Here is a 19953-nt window from a genome sequence, read left to right as displayed (position 1 = left end):
TATAATATAAAATAAATCAAATACTAGTAGTAAATAATAGATGCTAATATTTTGTTACCCAACTTATAATAATTATATTAACTCGATCGATCGACCATGGTCTTTATAATTTTCTCCTTCCTGCCTTCATCAAATCGTTGCATTTTACTTCAGTTTGACTTGGTTTCTTACAAGTTTAGAACACTGCTTTTTTGTCTCAAAAAGTTCTCTATTAGCTTATAATTTTTGATATCACAACCTTATATTTATACCCAACAACTACTATTTAAGAAAGATGTAACCTTTCTCGACTCTCAACAGGATATATCAACACAGAATCTACACAAAGACCACCTTTAGGGTGTGTGCAATCGATTTGTGTCATCGAGAATTTGATCTTGGTCGATCCGCAAGAATTGGCGGCCACGACAAAATCCCCGGCAAGATGATGATTCCATTTCCCGGGATCTTTCAAGTAGCATTGCTTTGTAGCTTGCTGACCATCCGAAGTTGAAACCTGGAATCGCACCGGCTTCTTGTCCCAACCATGGACATGCTCGGAGTTACAAACGCGCCGACCGAATCTTTTATGGGATCGTCCCAAATGCACTCTGAAAAAGAGGCTGTAGGAACCTGCCGGAAATGGGAAATCAAGCTCGCCCTCGACTTGGAACCACCATATTTGCTGCAGGTATGCAACTGATGAGAACCTACGTGGAAAAGGGGAAAAATTCCAGATTAGAACTTTACACATTTCAGAATTTTTTAGTATAGAATCTATAGCTCCCACTACCAGTTCAACTTGATTTTTTTAACCATACAATGAACTCAATCACCACATGATTTCTCCAGTTATGCAATATATGCTGTCTAAAATAACAGTACAGATAATCGCTGCTCCTCAACAATGAAAACAAGGTATATGTAGGATTCAAGAAATCATATTCCGGGCTACATCCCGAAACGAAGAGAATTTATGTCGCTCAAGTCATTGAAGGCGCAAATTTTGCAAGGTAGTTGTATATTTTCACAGTTAATAACTTCTACAAAAATTGAAAGTTCGACATCATCTGTAGATATAGGCAGCGCCATAGTATGATCCCAGCATGAAAATATGCAAAATCTAATTGTTAGCACAATTTGCCGCAGACAAAAACTTCAATAACAGCAGTAGACACAGTGCATCAGAGTCCCTAAAAATGATACTGAATGGCAAAGAACCTTATATATATTCGGAAAATTTCACGGACAAATTAAATTGCCTATATATTAATTCTTGGATTCAAAGCACCGATCTAAAATAACAGCATCAGAACACAACAGCTTTGTAAACCCCCACCTTGATTCTTCGGTTTGAATTCGACTCCAGTATCTCCTGTCGTCGATCCCTGTTATCATCAATTCATTCGACGGTATTGATATACAAGTCTTCCCAATAGTCTTATCCAACCAAACTTTCTGCACAAAATCCACATCTAATTAAGAAGATAATAGTTCATACGTTTCACAATCAGTTTCACTTACAACCTCCTATTTTCATCAAAAAAAAAAAAAAGATGATTTAAGAGGGAGAAAACAGTTGTCCAAAGTTTCTCCAAAACCCTTTACAAAAAAAAAAAAACAAAACAAATTTATTCCCATAATTTTCAAGCCAAAAGAATTTTGCTAATAGAAGCATAGCTATGACAGATCACCCAATACACACAAAACAACATGCAGAATGTTAAAAAATCGAACCTTGGTGCCACCATCAAAAGAATTTGGCCTGCAAAGCCTTGAATAAACATCCCTTCTACATAAATTTCGAGACAAGACATCATCTTTCTCAAACACCCTGTCAACAACAGCTTCGTAATTCAAAGGCAACTTAGATTCCCAAACGAAATCCGCATAAGACGCCATTCTCGTGGCTCGGTTCAACATTGCGAGCTGACATATCTGCGGAGGGTCAAGGTACAGAAGCACCGACGCCACGCAGCTCTCCGGCAAGTCCCCCAGCCCTGTTCTCGGTGAGCTTCCTCTCCGAGCCAAGAACGACAAACATAAACCCATTTTTCAACGGTAACAACAAAAATAATTAAGAAAATTGAAGCTGGTCGCAAGGGACGGATATGAATCGCGTATATAGATTATTGGAAGGATGAGAAGAGAAGGGAGAGTTGCAAGAGATCGAAATGTCGAGCTGATGGATGGTATTACAATAATAAATATGGAGTTGTCTCGTCTATGTAGAAATTTATTTTAGATATTTTTAGTTTCCTAAATAAATTCTAGTTAATTTGTATCTTCTTGTCCTAAAATATTTGCAAAATTATATTTTTGGTCAAATATTTCGATTTAATTAATCTAAAATCTTACGTTTATACATATGATATGAATCCATGTGTATTAACATAAACTTACGTTAAAGCAAAAACCTAATATTCAAGTCTGCCATCACCCCCACCCATATGTAGTCTGTCGTGTGGCAATGGGTTGATTTCATTTTATACTCTTATTATTAATATTAAATTATCGAAATTATTGTATCCATCAATTTTTTTATTCAATGAAAGCTACACAAACCTAGTATCTTCAAAGAATGTAATAATTTAGACAAGATAAATTTTACATTGTGGGATAGGTGTTAGGATATGGTAGCATCTAGTTTCGGATACCTTTTGCTGGTTTTAGATTAAACATTGTGTTAGTAGTGGAGAATCCGAAAGTTTACACTTTTTGATATTCTTCCCTAATATAATAATATAGTTGATTGAGCGTTGTCAGATTACTTTAATCTTAGATTGGATACTGCGTAGATTAATGTACTAAATCAATGCATGCCGGGTGCATGGTTTGATTTTATAATACATAGGATAAAATAATGGACTTTACATTACACATATCAGCGTTCTGTAGACGCCATATTAATATCACATTGGAAGAAGATTAAAAATTCAGGAAAAAAAATTTGGACAAAAATAAAGACAATTGATTAAAAGTAAAATTTGACAACATAGATAACCAAAAAACTAGCACTATATATCCATGTGAGTAGCACGGGCGGAGCTACATGAACATAAGCTCGGGTGGCCTAATTTTTTTGTAAAATTTATATGTAAATTTTGTATAATTTTGTAATAATATATTATTAGCCAAAGTACATCAATTTAAAATATTAAAATATTCTAGCATTTAAAATTTTAACCTGAGCAGAACCATATTTCTGACTCCGTCACTGTGAGTAGTATGAACAAAACTCACTTACCACATAGACAACTTAACCTCTACCTTTTCCAATTCATTTGGATGATATATATATCAATGAACAAGGTGGAGACGTGCAAGAGTCCACCACAATTATCTGGATTACCTCAAGAAACTGTACATACAATCTAGCTCCAGTTCGGAAAAAAAAAACATACAATTTGAGGGTCCTTAGTAAATTGTTCTATTGAGAGAAGGTTGTATCATGGGTTAATTGGGATTCAGTTTTTATGTCTAAACATACGTTAAGATTCAGTCTCCGTGTCAAAAAAACTTAGTTTTAATTTTTTGATCTGACATGTTTTTCATTTCAACTGCCTTAAATTAAGAATTAAATCACTTGGTACTTGAAATACATATGTATACCTTACTTTCAAGAATCTGAATATTACACTACATAACCCAATTTAAGTTGATTAATACTTCATTTAAATCACTTGATACTTGAAATGCATATGTATACCTTATTTTCAAGAATATGTACTTTATTGTCCCAGAAAAATATGTTAACATTTCAATTTTCATACCTAAAATTTGTAACCATTTATCTAATTTAATTCAATTGATAATTAAAATTTGTATATTTGTGCTATAATCTCAATTATTTGTACTTATATTTATTGTCTTTGTTTTTGTGTCTTACATATGACATAAATAATATGCTCAATTAAAATGTATTGATAATTGAAACTCATAAATTTATGCAACAATTTCAACTATTTGTATCAATTTGGACTGAATAAAATAACATGACACTGAAATAATAAAAATATACTGAGCTAAAGAGCTCAAACTAAATTTTTTTAAAACGAGTGATGAATGATAAATTATATATGATATTTATCAAGATCTCTTGATAAGTATCAGTTTGATTAGAAGACAAATTTTCCATCCCATGATTTTATATCAATCAGAAGAATATTATCACAAAAAGCATGCATGATTATATATCAATCAGCAGATGATGCACAAGTGTGCGATTGTAACCAATGCAAATGTCACGACACTGATTTGGGTGTCACATCACTCACGGGTCATATTTTATGAGACAAGTCTCTTATTTGTGTTATCTATAAAAATATATTATTTTTTATGCTAAGAGTATTATTTTTAGTGTGAATATCGGTAGAGTTGACTCGTCTCACATATAAATATTCGTGAGACCGTCTCACAAGAGACCTATTCCACTCCCAAAACCCAGATTTTTTTACTCCGTCTTATTTATTGTTTTTAAATTTTATTATTAAAAAGACGACAGATATTTAAATTTTATATGGAATTCCAAAAGAAGACCAAAATCCTCCAAGGTATATTTGTTCCGAATAATTCCGATTTCACATCAGTCAAACAACATAAGGAAGCAGCCCAAAACTTACAACAGCCATTGACACATGCCATTCACTCATTAGTATAGCTTGTTATAAATGTAAACGAATGCACAATGTAAATCTTCTTGTGGAATAGAAATACACGTTTGCGCACTCTGTTAATATTCAGTGTCACATCAACATTCGAACAATAATAAACTAGAATCGCAAAAAATGATCAAAACTATTGCACTAAATTGAAATATAACTAAACGATTGAGCAAAATCATAATTAAGGAGAACCAATTCACAGAATCAATATAGCAATTTTGAGATGTATAGTCCTCTGCTAATATTGTTTACAACAAACCATGAATTAGTAAATAATTTGGAGCAGCCAATGTCTGAACAGATGCCCACTCAAAGTGTGGAACCAGATCAATCCATTATAAATGGGCTGAACAAAAATTTCAAACGCACTAACCACTCTTCTTTTGATGTACAACTATCCTTAACGAATTGATTTCCCGATACGAATGTATAAAATAGTTTCACACGGGGATATTTTCTAATTAATTTCTTTTTCTCCTAATATATATATATCAACTTCGAAAAAAATACATATATTACGATTATCTATTCACATCGTAGAATGAGTTCGTCCAAAATATATTACTCGGAAACTTGTGGGATCGTCCTAAATTATTTTTCAAAATAATAATTAAATAGATGTTCATTATTTATTGAAAAAATAATAAGAATAACATCCTGAATTTTAGCCGATATTGGATATTTAGATGCCATAGTTTTCGTGTTGAATTTCCTATCTTCACTATCATACTACTATTTTAGTTTTTTTTTTAAAAAAAAACATTACATCCCAATAGTGAAGGCCTTAAAAAATATCCAGGATATCAAAAATGACAAAAATCCATTAGGCATTAGGTCAAAAAAATAATTATCTACTTGAACTATCCTCACTAATTTAAAATTAATTTGCTAAATTTCACTAATAAATTAAAATAGCAAGATAATTATTTTATCTCAATCTAATCTTTTTTATCATAGAAATCAAATTTATATGAACGTGTTGATTTAATTAAGATTTTTTTCATAAAATATGTATTGTAAAACTGAACACTTTTTACTTTATAAAAAATTATAGTTGGTGATAACAATACACAACTGAAATCTTTTAAATTATGTCATGTCACATGCTCTCATGGCAAAAAAACAATTATCGCATCACAACAATACTCGTCTCAATAATTGAACTAATTGCAATGAGTAAGAAACGAACATATAATTGATGAAAAGAGTATAACTCAAATATTTTTACTATATCTCAATCCTCACATGTAGGTCACTCTCCTAATAGAGCTATTATTGCATCCAAGCATGTGTAATCGTTTATCATAAAAACCAATTTACATGTTATGTTGATTTAATTAAGATACTTTTAATACAATATATATCATTTTTAAAAACAAATACTTGAGGTCAATTTTGGGAAAATTAACATGTTTTGAACTACACTGTTTTTGTCAGTGAGAATCTAATGGAAAGGACTTTTAGATTTAAATTGTATTTCATGAATTTTGGGAAAAAACTTTTAAATTAGATTTTATGGTACTGTGCGTATTACTTATTCATTGATGTTTCATAAACTTTGATTTTTAATACAAGACGAATGGTTCTNTGTTGGTGGATAACGTGCTTAGGAGTAAACATGGTCAAACCCAATATTTCGGGGCTCCCCGACCAATGCTTAGGGAATTTACACATTCCATTAAATTAATTTTCAAACTTATTGTATAAATGTTTGCATATTAAAAAAATTATTTACGAAATATATAATTATTCATCTTAAATATACAAAACTGTCAAGGTTGTAATATATAAATACTTGATCGGCAATCATCATGCAAGTGGAGGTCATTGCAAAGTATATATTTTTCTTTTTTAAAAAAAATTGCAATTTATATTTCCGTAATTCTAACAGATAAAAACTAAAATTGTAAATTTTTTTTGTAATTTATTTCAAGTCGTTGTACTTAAAAAATAAAGGGGAAATAAAGTAAATAAAGCAGAGACTTTACATATCTGGCTTTTAATGAACAAAATCATCAATATTGTCTTTATTAAATACAATATTAAACACATTAATGTTGAGAATCATATAAATTCACGACGATAATTATATAAACATATAAAACATGTATGCGACGAAAGCTAGGGAATGGAGATAGAAATATTAAATCAATGGCACATAATTAATAATGCTGAAATAATATTTAAACAATTAAAACATTACATTTCATCCACATAAAAAATTAATATAGGGGATCATTTGAATACAATGGAGGCTTAGACCACTTTAAGAAATTTACTGTTGTTTTGTCCAAATTTTTGGGCAAAAAAGTTTTGATAAATTGAAAATTTCTTTCAAATTGCTTTCAATCTGCTGAATCATCTATTCACTTTGATACATTGAAAAGTTATTGCAAATTGCTGCATCATCTTTCGCCTATTGACCAGGATATTGTCCTCACTTTTTTTAATAAAACTATCATGCTCAAGGCTCACACTAGGTATGAATTTTTACCCTTCATCTACTTAATATTCCATGGTTTGTTTTCAACTATTATTTATTTGATAAATATTTTCTGCAGAAGAAAATAATTATATAAACCCTATTTAAAAAAAGAATTGAACGAGCTTATTTATACCCTTCTTAAGAAAAGTTTCTTTCTTTTAGGAAAGTCCTAACCTAAGAACTAATTGAGCTGGCATTATTCCCTTATAGCATACACAAGAACGAGAAGTATACACGTCCATCTATATGATTCTATCACATTTTTACAATATGCTATAATAAATACAACAAACTTTTATTACGTTTAAATCGTCATTTCAAACTCTATCAAATTATGTGATCTTAAAAATCTGAAAACCTCCACTCAAAAGCAAATTTCTTTAGACACAATCACATTTTTACAATATGCTATAATAAATACAACAAATTTTTATTACGTCTAAATCGTGATTTCAAACTCTATCCAATTATGTGATCCTAAAAATCTGAAAACCTCCACTCAAAAGCAAATTTCTATAGACACAATCGGCTGTAGGTGTAACTTAGCAAATCAAACGCATCACCACGTGTCCGAGATCTATGACTAGAAATCCAACAATTCCACCTCTAATCAACTACAGTTTTTACAAGAACTTGTTACTTTACCTTAACAATTCAAGATATCGTGTTCCTTTGACTATAAATGTTCCAAACGACACGAGTATCGAGGGTAGTATTAAGACATAAAGTTACCAGACAAAGTTTCTAGATCAGTGTGCAAATATAACCCAAGGCCTTAAATATAAATTCAAAGTCTCCCATAAAGGAATCTTGATCCATTACTTTAGTGAAAATGGAAGTCAAACTAAGCAAACATGAAACATAATCTGCTACTAATGACAATAATTGAGTCACTATACACATTAACCTGTCTACAACTGTTGTTGACTGAATTTGAGTCAGTGGCTCAAAGAGCCAAGGGGTGGTGCTCCATGTATTGAATGGTCATATGATTCAACAAGCTAGCTTTATTTACTATGCCATCTCATTACAAATGTCGACACAGTTGGTTGTATGAAAATATAGAAGCCATCATTTTAGATAAGATTTATATCCGGACACAGATAATGTACAGCTAATGAAAATCTAGAATGAGATCTTAAAAAACAAAAAAGGAACCGGTCTTCTTGCATCTACACCGCTTACATAACAAAGTATTTAGCATAGATATTGGAAAGATTTGTGAATAAACTGACATCCTTTGGATTCTATTACTTTATGGTTCATCTGATTGTCTCCAACTAATTAGTAGGTAGAACCTAGAATGAACTCTTATTAGAACCAGTTTTTTTTAATTCTCGGGAACAGACTCTATAGGTTACCCCAACTATCCCGGGTTATCTCCCACATTACATTATTTCGGTGAATGCTATGAGCATTTGTTTTTGTGTGTGCACATGAGTCAAACAGAAACTATACATATGGTTAGCAACCGGACTGATACCGCAGAGATGCAACAAGAAATCTCAAATAAGAAACGAACGGACAATAATGTAATTTTTGCACCATGCTGCATTGCACTTTTTATAAATCTTCAAAGATGAAAATAGTACGAAAGATTGGGAGAGCCTAGAGGAAGTATCCTGTGAGCTTCATTATCCTGATATGGTATCCACACAAAATGATACATGCGTTGGCAAAGGGAGGGCTCCTAACAAAGTTATATTATTATTATTTTTTTGTCATTATAACAATAAGTACAACTTTTTGAGCGACCAACTTTCAAGTACCAAATAGGCCATCTTAGAAAATTATTTTCTAAATTAGTTTAAGATTCTTTACTGCCTATATAAAGCAGTATTCCCGTGGATATCAGATGCAAACCAGAATTTCGTTTTCAACCTCTTCTCCTTAGTCATTTCTCCAACCTCAAATCTAATCTCCGGAACGAGCAGGAATATCTTTATATTGTCTACAGAGATTTCCTCTAAACATGTTTCCCATGGTATTCTACATTGGAACTTTATTGATCATCATCACTACAACCTGGCTTTACAATTGGAAAAATCCCAGGTGTAATGGAGTCCTCCCACCAGGTTCAATGGGCTGGCCACTCCTTGGGGAGACTCTTCAGTTCTTTGTTCCTAACACATCATTTGATATCCCTCCTTTTGTGAAAGAGAGAATGCAAAGGTAGATAATGATGATGATGCCGTCAGTTTATCTAAATAATCAGCTAATTCATCTTACCAATGAAAATAATGCTTTTGGTTGTTTTCAGATATGGACCTATATTCAAGACTAGTTTGGTGGGGCGTCCAGTTATTGTATCTACAGATGCAGATCTTAATTATTTCATCTTCCAACAAGAGGGGAAATTATTTCAAAGCTGGTATCCAGACACTTTTACAGAAATATTCGGTAGACAAAATGTAGGTTCTATGCATGGATTTATGTACAAGTACCTAAAGAACATGGTGCTGAATCTATTTGGTCAAGAAAGCCTTAAAAAGATGCTTCTGGAGGTTGAACAGGCGTCTAATAGCAACTTAAAGAGTTGGTCAGCAAAGACTATGATTGATTTCAAGGAAGGAACTGCACAGGTAATTAAGATTTATCTTTTCCCCAGTAACTTCACTGACTTATTTTATATAAGTTTGATCAACACTATTGTCAATGTTTCTTATGTAGATGATATTTGACCTGACTGCAAAAAAACTTATCAGTTACGACTCCGGAAAATCTTCTGAAAATTTGAGGGAAAACTTTGTAGCTTTTATACAAGGGTTAATCTCCTTCCCTCTGAACATTCCCGGAACAGCCTACAACAAATGCTTGCAGGTACGTCCACACATCTCTCACTAATCTTGATGTAATCATAATATACTAGCATCCTGGTTAACAGAAAGACTAGTTAGTGAATTCATTACTTCTATCAGGGAAGAAGGAAGGCAATGAAGATGCTGAAAAATATGCTACAAGAAAGAAAAGAAAGGCCAAGAAAAATCCGAACAGATTTCTTTGATTATGTCTTGGATGAACTTCAACGAGAGGATACGGTACTCACAGAGGCGATTGTTCTAGATTTGATGTTTGTTTTGCTTTTTGCCAGCTTTGAAACTACCTCCCTGGCACTCACTCTTGCCATTAAATATCTTGCTAACCATCCACCGGTGTTACAAAAATTGAAGGTGAGTGAAGATAAAATTACAATCAACCAAACAACTGAGTTCTATATTTGTGTATTTTGTCAAGCCAACATGCTCTAAATATGTCACAGGAAGAACAAGAATCAATAATTAAAAGGAGGGAAAATTCAGATTCCGGACTAACATGGAATGAGTATAAATCAATGAAATTCACATTTCAGGTAAACCATAAATATTCCGTTTCCCTTGAGCCTTGAACTAATCGGAATTAGTGGCAATGTTTCGCATTCTAACAGAAGATAATTGCAGTTCATCAATGAAACCGTAAGGATGGCCAATATAGTCCCAGGAATTTTCAGAAAAACAATAAGAGAAACCAAATATAAGGGTATGATTTCTTTAATACTTAATTTAGAAGAGACTCCGGGTTGGTTCGTAGGGCATACCTTAATATAATTCTCGGTTGAGCAGGATATACGATTCCAGCTGGTTGGGCTGTTATGGTATGTCCTCCGGCAGTGCACTTGAACCCAGCAATATATAATGATCCCCTTCACTTCAATCCATGGAGATGGGAGGCAAGTACTTCCAAATTATTATACTTCAATTTGATGTTCTTCCATCTATCTCGTAATGATGGAGATATAAACGCTTATAGGAAATAGACACGAATGACGCATCAAGAAACTTCATGGCCTTTGGAGGTGGTATGAGATTTTGTGTTGGCACAGATTTCACCAAGGTGCAGATGGCCGTCTTTCTCCATTGCTTGGTCACAAAGTACAAGTAAGAATCAAGCATTCCATAAAGTTTATTTAACATTTCATGTAAAGCTTGCAGAGATGACTGACCCATCTTTGCCTGTCAGGTGGGAACCAATCAAAGGAGGAGACATTCTTAGAACTCCTGGTCTACAATTTCCAAATGGATATCACATCCAAATCTTCGAAAAGGACGCATAGAAATTATACACATGCAAATCATTTGGCTGGATAGACATAAAACTGACAGATTTTAGCTCTCTCCCCAAATGAATCACCAATATTGTCGAACAGTTCCAAGTGAAACTGACAAAAGCGACCTCATAGATACCTCTCTCCACATTTTGCTGCACACAAAAGTTACACTCACAATGTAAGAAAAAATAGTTTGTATACACTATCCAATATAAACAGTGGTAGTTCTAGGAAACAGACAAAAGCAAAGATCATTAACTTAAAATATAATACATCAGTGTTGTAATTATCAAGTATTGTCGAAGTACAAATTTTTCAGCATTAATCTTTTAGAAACCATGTTCAACCACCAGAATATTACTTCACATCTTGAAAAAGATGCTTTTCTATGGCCTTTTCAGCCATTCTAACGGTCTAGGGTCAGGAGTGGTTGACATTATAATGAACAAATATAATAAATTGAGAGAATGCCATGGACTTGGATAGGCAGCAATGCTTTCGTTCCACATAATTGTACTCCCTCCCGGTCATCATATGATCTGGATTCTTTGTTTCAAATAATCATCTTGTTACTCATCTCGTGCCCTGGGTGTTTTCCAGTTCTTGCCAGGGGTTATCTTTCTTTCTTCTTCTATGATGTCTAGCACCGCCATCCTCCATCCTGCGGCTGCCCATGTGAGCTTCCCTTAATATTCTTGAGCTTTTGTATCTTCCATGCTTATGCTTGTCCTTGTGTACATGGTGAAGATGGTAGTGGTAATCACTTTCCCCGGTTAAACTGCTGTGGCAGTGCTCACCAGGAAAGTGCCGCCTCTTTTGAGCATCATGCTTGTGGTGCCTTTTCTCATGCCTGTGATGTTTCTTCAAATGGATAAGTGAAAGGTCCGCATTTCTCTCATGCTTCCATATGTTTTCACTTGCATCCTCAGAAGCCCATACATGATCATCCCACCAGTCATATAGAGGGTCAAAAAGACCTTTCTGGTGTAAAAGCCAGAGTAAAACAGCAGCTGAAACTCAGAAAGACAAATGTTCATGAATTGGCCACTGAAATAAGTCAACTAACAATGTACCAGAAGATTTCCAGCAACAGAACATGAACCTGTTGGAAAGATTGCTAAAAACAAACCGAATGTCAACATCCAACTAATGCAGATATATTGTATATGGCAGATGAAGTCAAAAAACCCAGAGCACTTCCTTCTGCATGGCACAAGAATCAAATCTGAGGTTGTTATCTAAAATTGAATTTGGTTGCATATGTGCATGCAAGCATTTGGTTCGAAATCCGCTGATAATTTTCCAAGAACATGAAAAATTCTTTCAAAGCCATGGGAGAATTGAAAATAAAAAATGTACACGCATTAAAGCCCTATGTGGCATAAAACTGCGGCACAAAAATTTCCAAATGTTCTTTGTGAATTTTTATTTTTTAAAGACAATGCCTGCAACTTCTCCCAGTAATGAAATCTTGCAAGCCAGCCCATAGCTTGTTCCACAGCTCCTCAATAGATTCAAAGAAGCCATTCATACTGGTTTGTGGAGGTTGGAATGGAATCTGGACAATGGCATGATTGATGTAATTCAGTTTGGAAATGTGAGTCAATTTATTATTTTAATAATATAAGAACACAATTCTATTTCAAAGATTGATAATTTGCTACATACTGAGTGAAATATTAATATTGCTATGATACAATTACGTAAGACATAATTTTCTGTTTTGCTAGAATGATATAATTGCTGGCAAAACATATGGTCTCGTCGACATTCCCAACAACTTCATCTATCATTGTTTACATAGGGAGCTTCTTGGTAATTGCAATAAAGACACACTAACAGGAATCGACTTAAGTGAATCACAAAACTAGATGGCTTTACACACCTGTTAAGTAAGTTCCTTTATCCACCTGCGGTCGAATATATTTTTAATACATGTTGTTCTAGCCGTGTAAAGTATCTGTTTCTGTCTAAGATCCTATGGCATAACTTAAATTTTTTGCAGATATTATCTCAATCTGTTAATTTATCTTTTCCAAAGTTCATACGAGTCCACATGCCTTCTGAGGAGATTTGTATTAGATAGTGATCAAACCTGAGATCCATTTTCGATAACAGTAGCCGTAGTTGTAAATTGACACTCAGCTCTATCAATTTCCTTAAAATCAGAATCTTTCAATATGGCTGCAGAATTAAAAATACCATAGTCAAACTTCAATTTGATCTGGCATGATATAAAGCAGCAAGGATCTGGTATCGAACCAAAATAATATCCAGAAAAAGCATTTGAATCATGTGGTTGACTATACCTCCGCATGCGTATCTTGCAGCTTGATCAGTTGTTGGGTACAATTTGAATGATCTAATTATTACTTCTTTAGGCTTCATTATAAAGAATTGTTCCTGAATTTGTCATAAATAATATGGTGTAATAACAAAAGGCAATCCAAAATGTGTTGACTGAAACACAGTTTTATGTAGAAATTTGTACTTAATATACCTCCATTTGGCTGACTCCAGAAAAGCAATCAAACTGCACATAGTACCTCAAATTTTAAAAGTAGTTTCTAACTTCGAATCTTTTCGTTTACTCTGGATTATTAAATGCAATATATGTATATGTATGGGTGTATGTATTATAAATAGTGTGTGTGAGTGTAAATCATTTAGCAATTTTGAATTTTTTTTAACACAACTCGTACAGTGAGGCTGTAGGATGCTTCAACTTCACCAATATTTTTTGTCGTAATTGTTGCAGTTCCAAATTGAGAGAGAGCTTCGAAGGTTGGAATGGTGATGCCTAAAATTTTCCCCGGGCTCCTGAAAATTGGTAAAATTCCTCAATAATCACCTCTGAAACTTTGCAGAAAAATCACGAGCTTGAAAACAAATGATCTAAAAATATTGGATGAGAAAGATCCATGGTTTCTAACATGCCTCTCACATGTAGAATTTGCAATCTTCAGCAATAGTTGCTTGTGCGATTCCAGCTATGACTTGTCTTTGATAAAATATATGCACTACCAGCTCATCTATAAATCAATGCTAATAAAAGGTATTGGGCAATTATTGTTTGTTGCCTAACTAAACCTTAAGAACAGTGCATTACAGTAGAGCCACATTAATTTGATTTCTCCTGTCATTCCCAATCATTTGATCTTTTTCCATTTAAAGTCAACACAATGTACTCTGAAGTGAGGGGGCTTTGAGTATAATACTGGATGCCTTGACATTTAGGAAAGACCTTGATCGAAAGATGAAAATGAAGCTCGTAATATCTTGAGATTAAAGCTGTTAAAGAATCGTCGATTTTGAAAATTACAAAACACACTCAACACATAACTAAACAAAAAGTAAAAAGAATTCCAAATTGGACCACAATCATAATCTTATTTCTTGAAAATTAGCTTTAAAACACTGGTGCGAAACACAAATAAAATGAACAGTATTAGGCACCTATGCTGTGAAAAAGTTGTATGACAGTACATAAAAGACGAGCTTCATCTAGGAACATAAAGAATACCTTTGATAGACAAATTCTATGTCGTCAGCCCTCAATTCCAACAAAAGATTTGTGTTTAGAGCTTCAGTAATTCCTATGGAAAATTCATGACTCCCTGCACTCTGCAGACCAAATAAGTTGATAAAAATTTCTCTTTATAATGAACCTCCTCGAGATTTATAGTTTGAGTAAATGCTGAGAACGTAACTGGATGTTGATTTATCCGTTCAAACCTTCCTTGGACACGATAAAGTGGAACCTGATTTCGGTTTATTCGATTCTGGTCTGCCTGAAAAGAGAGAAAACAAGCCATCGATTGGATCACATTTCTTTCAAATCACAACAATGTAAGCAAGTGCTCAGTGCATTAATAGCTCGTGCTCATACCCAAGTGAGAAAAAAATTCCAATGTAACAAAGATCTCAAAATTTGGTAAATAAGCAAATTTGCACCAATGATGTAATCAATACCAGCTAATAATAAAATATAGGAGCTTGATAGATTTTGATGAAAATTTTGTGAGTACGTAAATCCTTTTGAGACTTCAAGAAAAAGACATTTAAAAGTTTGAAAATGTTCATTCCACGACATCAACAAACGAAACATTGCTCAGAATTAAATGAAATTACTCATTATATAAACTAACATCCCAAAAGTTCCACAGTTGATTATGTAAGCAACTCCAAAATGGTGCAGCGCAAAAATCTGGCTGAGCATTGAAAGCCTCATGACCAACACCAATTTTGTTACATTCAAGACCATCTAGAGTAAACCTGACTCTTTCGAGAAGCATCCACATAGAAAAATTGCTCCCCAAATTTTGAGGTTGCCCTTGACCACCCTTCAATAAGAGAAAAACGAGTGATTTATCAAGAATTTTATGAGTTTGCAATACCAGGGGCAGATCAAGCGGGGAATTAAAAAATTTTGAAATTCCATACGCTATTCTTAAAGATAATATTTTGCCCATTCCCCATATTTTTGGGCTAGCCCATGTAAAACTATAATGCGGTTCTTGCCAAAACCAAGATCAAGACCAAGCAGGCGAGTTACCAGTGTCAGTATAAATATATCGCTGAAAAAGCTACCTGTCTAGGGATAACTAGGTAGAAGTCATCAAATGATGGAATACTGGTATATCCAACATAATCTCCAACCAGGTTCACCCTTAAAAAATTATCACTTGATATTGCTGCCCTATTCTCTGGACCCACAATCACTTCCTGCCAACAAATTCCCAAATAAGCAAAATGGAGATGAAGACTATTTTTTTCAATCACCTGTGCAAGGCATGCTTTTACTGAGTGCACTAAAACAACAGTACATGATAGGAGGTCTAGACATTTTGAAAACAATTATACAAATATATTAACAGTCGACAGAACAATAAAAGTAAAGCGCCAAATGCAAAATTTTAGAGAAAGTTTGTAGATATGGACAATTGATAGAACTTTTTTATTATGGAATTTATATAGAATGTGTTAGTGATAAAAAACTGGTTCTGCCTGCCAAATGTCATTTTTAAGACCAAGATCCTCTAGATTACATGGCATCATCAACTAGAGGTTAAGCACACTAGAGATACAGAATATTTCCCGCATTCCCATAAGATTAGCTTTTTATGAAATGGATTTTCATTTTTAACTATCATAACATATGAGCAGAAGGGTGAGTATGCCAATGCCAAAACAAAACTAGGGAAAATAATTTTAAGGAATAATAGGAGAGGCCAAAAAAACAATGACAATTATGCAACACATAGACCTTAAAGTCATAGTTCTGGTAGGAAAGGGTTGTACCGATGTCTTTGATCTTGTCTTGACTTCAATTCGAACACTGAAACCGACTGAACGCTGTCCGATTCCAAACACATGGAACCTAGCATCACTCAAAAAGTGAAACAAAAGACAAAATGAAAAGGCACGAACTCCTTACCATGCTGTTAATGAAAATCTAGTTCAGCACGTGATAAGAAGGCGTCAGCTTTCAAGTTTATTTTTCAAGCACCACCATGTCCAAAATCTATAACACTTGCAACTCATAAAGACTTGTGCAATGATTATAAAAGCAAGATTATGAAACTCTTTGTTTCTTTTAACTCAATAATTAGAAAGGTAAACTAATTAATATATTGAGTTTTGGTATCTGACAGGAACTTAGATAAAAAAAATGAAGTAAAAAAGAAACGGATACCTTACCAATCATCTGTAAATCGAAGGCAATGAGCTGTATTTGCTTTTCCATTGATCACTTTGTCAACTAAATAACCAAAATTGTAAACTTCAAACTACATTGTCAGAATCGATTAACATGCATTGTGAAAAGATTACTTCCAACCGGCTTCCTAACTTACAAAAGTTTCCACAGGATGATGGAACCCTGCGCTGTTCTCCACAAGGGCAACAAGTTGGCTGTATGAGAATAAAAGAATGGCTGTATGAGAATAAAAGAACGTGACACTAAACTAAAAGGTTTAAAATATGTTCAAGCTTAAACCAGCTGCCAGCTTAAAAAACCCGATATTTATGAAATCAAAACTTTTATGTCAGTAAGGTTTATCAAGTACTTTGTTTACAAACATTCACAAAACAAAACAATTTGTGTCAAAACAGTTGAACTTCTGAAGCTTCACAAAGAAAAGTCACTCATTTTCCTTAACCAGTGAGATGGATGATGACAGCAAAAATGGATTATCATTCTGAACACAGATCAGAAACCTTCTAAATCTTACCTGAGTATTCTCAATAACATGACCATTTTCATCCCGCAACCTATACAACAAATTTTAGCAGAAGTAAACCCAACATGAGAGATGTTTCTGAAGTCAATAGACTCTGTACATGATATATTCATAGACAAGAGAATAAACAAACAAAATTGAATAACAATAATATAGGTTTATAGAATCTGAGGACAGAGAGGTTAATTGCAAATTGTATATTTTATGACCAAAAGTACATCAAGTCCAAAAGCACATGCCCAAAATTTTTTTATGAAAGTGTGGGTCAAACTTACATGAAGGAAATGAGTAAATGAAAACAAAGTCAAACGTTTTCTTACAAAGGTTACAAGATTAACCAAATAAGAGCACATTGATATCATATCATATAGTTAAAAATCATGCAGGCAAAAAAGGTTTAGACAAAACCTAGTTGTTTATCTATCTAAGGTTTCTGTAAACACAGTGCCTTCAGAGCCTTAAAAAGTTATTTTGGCTGCATAAAATCCTGAACCTAGAAACTTCGTCAATTACTGGTTCACATAGAATTAGGACTTCCAGAGGAATCTTTAAACGGTACGTGAATCTAAATTTTTTCTTAAAACACTTCAAAGTTATCAAAATAAATGTCATTTATGTGCCTGGTATACATTAAATGACCAAAGACAATCACACTTAATATGTACATGGATTCACAAATACCTTTATCAGTTAAAAACAAGAAAAAAATTAATCAGTAAGACAAAGATTAAGAATAATGATAATTGGAGAGCAAAGCTCATCACAATGTGCACTTGCCTCTCACACATTTGGACAACATGTGATCCAGCATCAGGCTCACATTTTCGTGTTTGAACATATAACTCTTGGGGCTTGTAAGCAACATCCTACAAGAGAAATTTATCGCGTGAGTTTCCCATAATTTTATCAATTATTGCCCAAATAAATTATCTTCAAAATCATGGGTCCCACATAAGCCCCGCAAAAACTGGAGAATCATTAAGTCAGGTTTGAGACATTTTATCATTAAATACCATACATTCTTATTTCTCAGGCAGCGCGAATCATATTATCAATTACGTTCAATAAAAATAATAATTTTTTATTAATAACTTAAACTATTTTAATTACAATAAGTGGATTAGTGATCCACCGGGTAAAAATAATAATTTGCTCGGCAGACTTGTGAATTTCATCAATTACAAGTATCAAACGAAGCGATTATACAGTTCGTAAATTTTCTTTTCATCAATTAGCATTAAATTTTCTTTTCATCAATTAGCAATATAATTATGTTATTTCTACATCATGCAATAAAAAGAAGAACACTACAAACAAAAAAGAACATTCCGGTTATGTTCTTGAACCCCCAAATCTACGCGGAACATGCATCAAACTCACAGCTAATACTGTATCAACCATTTCTCCAAAACTAAAAATTATAAAAGAATAACAAGATATGGAAGGAAAAAACTTAGCATATGATTTTTACATACCTGTATGTACGTCAATTCATACAGCGCATAAGCTGCAGTCTTGTTAATAGTTATCATTGGTGGGACTCGGAGCGTACGCATGTGGTTGGTTGAATTCTCCTCCGCTTCCACTATCTCCGCCACCAACGATGCTTCCCTTCCACTCTACGTACACCCATACATAAAACATGTTTTATTCAACTAAAAACGTGATGAATAGACACACGAGGGTTAGCACACCCCATAGGGCAAAACAGCAGGCGCAGATACTAATTTTCAGAGAGAAAGAGATAGAGCACCGATTCACTTGGAACTGATAAATCGAGAACAATCTTGGAAGTGCAGTTGAGCTCGTCCGATTCAGAGATCTTTTCGCATTTTTGGATTGTTGATTTGGAGAGGATTTGAGTAGCATGCGCATACTTGGATAGTGAAAAGATGGCAATCGCTGTAAGGACGAATAATTTCATGGCATTGTTCGTCGGATTTTCGGAAATTTGCGATGAATGATGATGACTCAGATTAGGGTTATGGAATTGGGAAGTTGGGGGTAACGGCTATAAATCAAATTGGTGGAGAGGCAGAGTAACTGCCTTTTAAGGATCGAGTGGAGATTTTTTTCCAACGAAGTCCCTAATTTTGTACATATTGACAAAAAATGCCATTTTTTTTTAAATAATTATGAATTCATATATTTTTAATCTAATAAACTATAAAATTTGTATTTGGATAAATAAATTTGAGTGAAGTTATCTGGTTTATAATAGATTTCAATTGATACATATTTTATATGAATTTGAAATTCATAATAATTGTTAGTAAATATATCTAAATTTATTGAGAGTGGATTTAAAATTAACCTAAATTTAAATTATTCAAAGTACTAGTCAAATGAATTTGAAATCATCTAAGTTATTTTTCAACTTACGAAATTATATAATTATTTAAGGATCATAACTAAATTTTACATGTTATGTCTATTTATTTATCTTTCAATTTATTATTTATCACTTCATTTTCGTAGCTCTACTTGCATTCGGAGATA

General features: G+C 33.4%; 3 protein-coding genes across 5 annotated transcripts; 1 reads left to right on the top strand and 2 right to left on the bottom strand.

Moving 5' to 3' along the window:
• Window positions 1–124: 124 nt before the first annotated feature.
• On the bottom strand, window positions 125–2181 carry LOC140968451 (F-box protein PP2-A13-like). The gene is made up of 3 exons (XM_073429398.1): window positions 1717–2181; window positions 1319–1437; window positions 125–689 (listed from the first exon to the last, which is right to left on the bottom strand). The coding sequence occupies exons 1-3, from the start codon at window positions 2029–2031 to the stop codon at window positions 266–268; spliced, it is 858 nt and encodes a 285-aa protein (XP_073285499.1). The 5' UTR covers window positions 2032–2181; the 3' UTR covers window positions 125–265.
• Window positions 2182–7613: 5432 nt separating this feature from the next.
• Window positions 7614–11486, top strand: LOC140968508 (cytochrome P450 87A3-like). Of its 2 annotated transcripts, none has more exons than XM_073429501.1 (9): window positions 7614–9300; window positions 9389–9710; window positions 9799–9948; window positions 10047–10298; window positions 10388–10477; window positions 10566–10644; window positions 10728–10869; window positions 10941–11042; window positions 11125–11486. In XM_073429501.1, exons 1-9 carry the CDS (start codon window positions 9101–9103, stop codon window positions 11216–11218), a joined length of 1431 nt encoding a protein of 476 aa, XP_073285602.1. In that variant the 5' UTR covers window positions 7614–9100; the 3' UTR covers window positions 11219–11486. The 2 variants fall into 2 exon arrangements, with proteins under 2 accessions (XP_073285602.1, XP_073285601.1); XM_073429500.1 differs by having other exon boundaries at window positions 7620–9300; window positions 10728–10834; window positions 10915–11042.
• On the bottom strand, window positions 11454–19488 carry LOC140968507 (protein HAPLESS 2). 2 transcript variants are annotated; one of them, XM_073429497.1, is made up of 18 exons: window positions 19208–19488; window positions 18930–19073; window positions 18232–18320; window positions 17446–17485; window positions 17068–17125; window positions 16913–16973; window positions 16514–16592; window positions 15803–15937; window positions 15361–15555; window positions 14923–15003; window positions 14736–14836; window positions 13915–14032; window positions 13713–13745; window positions 13522–13615; window positions 13308–13396; window positions 12658–12770; window positions 12315–12415; window positions 11454–12222 (listed from the first exon to the last, which is right to left on the bottom strand). In XM_073429497.1, the coding sequence occupies exons 1-18, from the start codon at window positions 19376–19378 to the stop codon at window positions 11786–11788; spliced, it is 2139 nt and encodes a 712-aa protein (XP_073285598.1). In that variant the 5' UTR covers window positions 19379–19488; the 3' UTR covers window positions 11454–11785. The 2 variants fall into 2 exon arrangements, with proteins under 2 accessions (XP_073285598.1, XP_073285599.1); XM_073429498.1 differs by lacking the exon at window positions 15361–15555.
• Window positions 19489–19953: the final 465 nt, after the last annotated feature.

This window comes from Primulina huaijiensis, unplaced genomic scaffold (genome assembly GCF_012295235.1).
Source record: "Primulina huaijiensis isolate GDHJ02 unplaced genomic scaffold, ASM1229523v2 scaffold37281, whole genome shotgun sequence".
NCBI lineage: Eukaryota > Viridiplantae > Streptophyta > Magnoliopsida > Lamiales > Gesneriaceae > Primulina > Primulina huaijiensis.
Note: the sequence above shows the minus strand (reverse complement) of the source record. Positions and strands in the feature narration are given on the sequence as shown.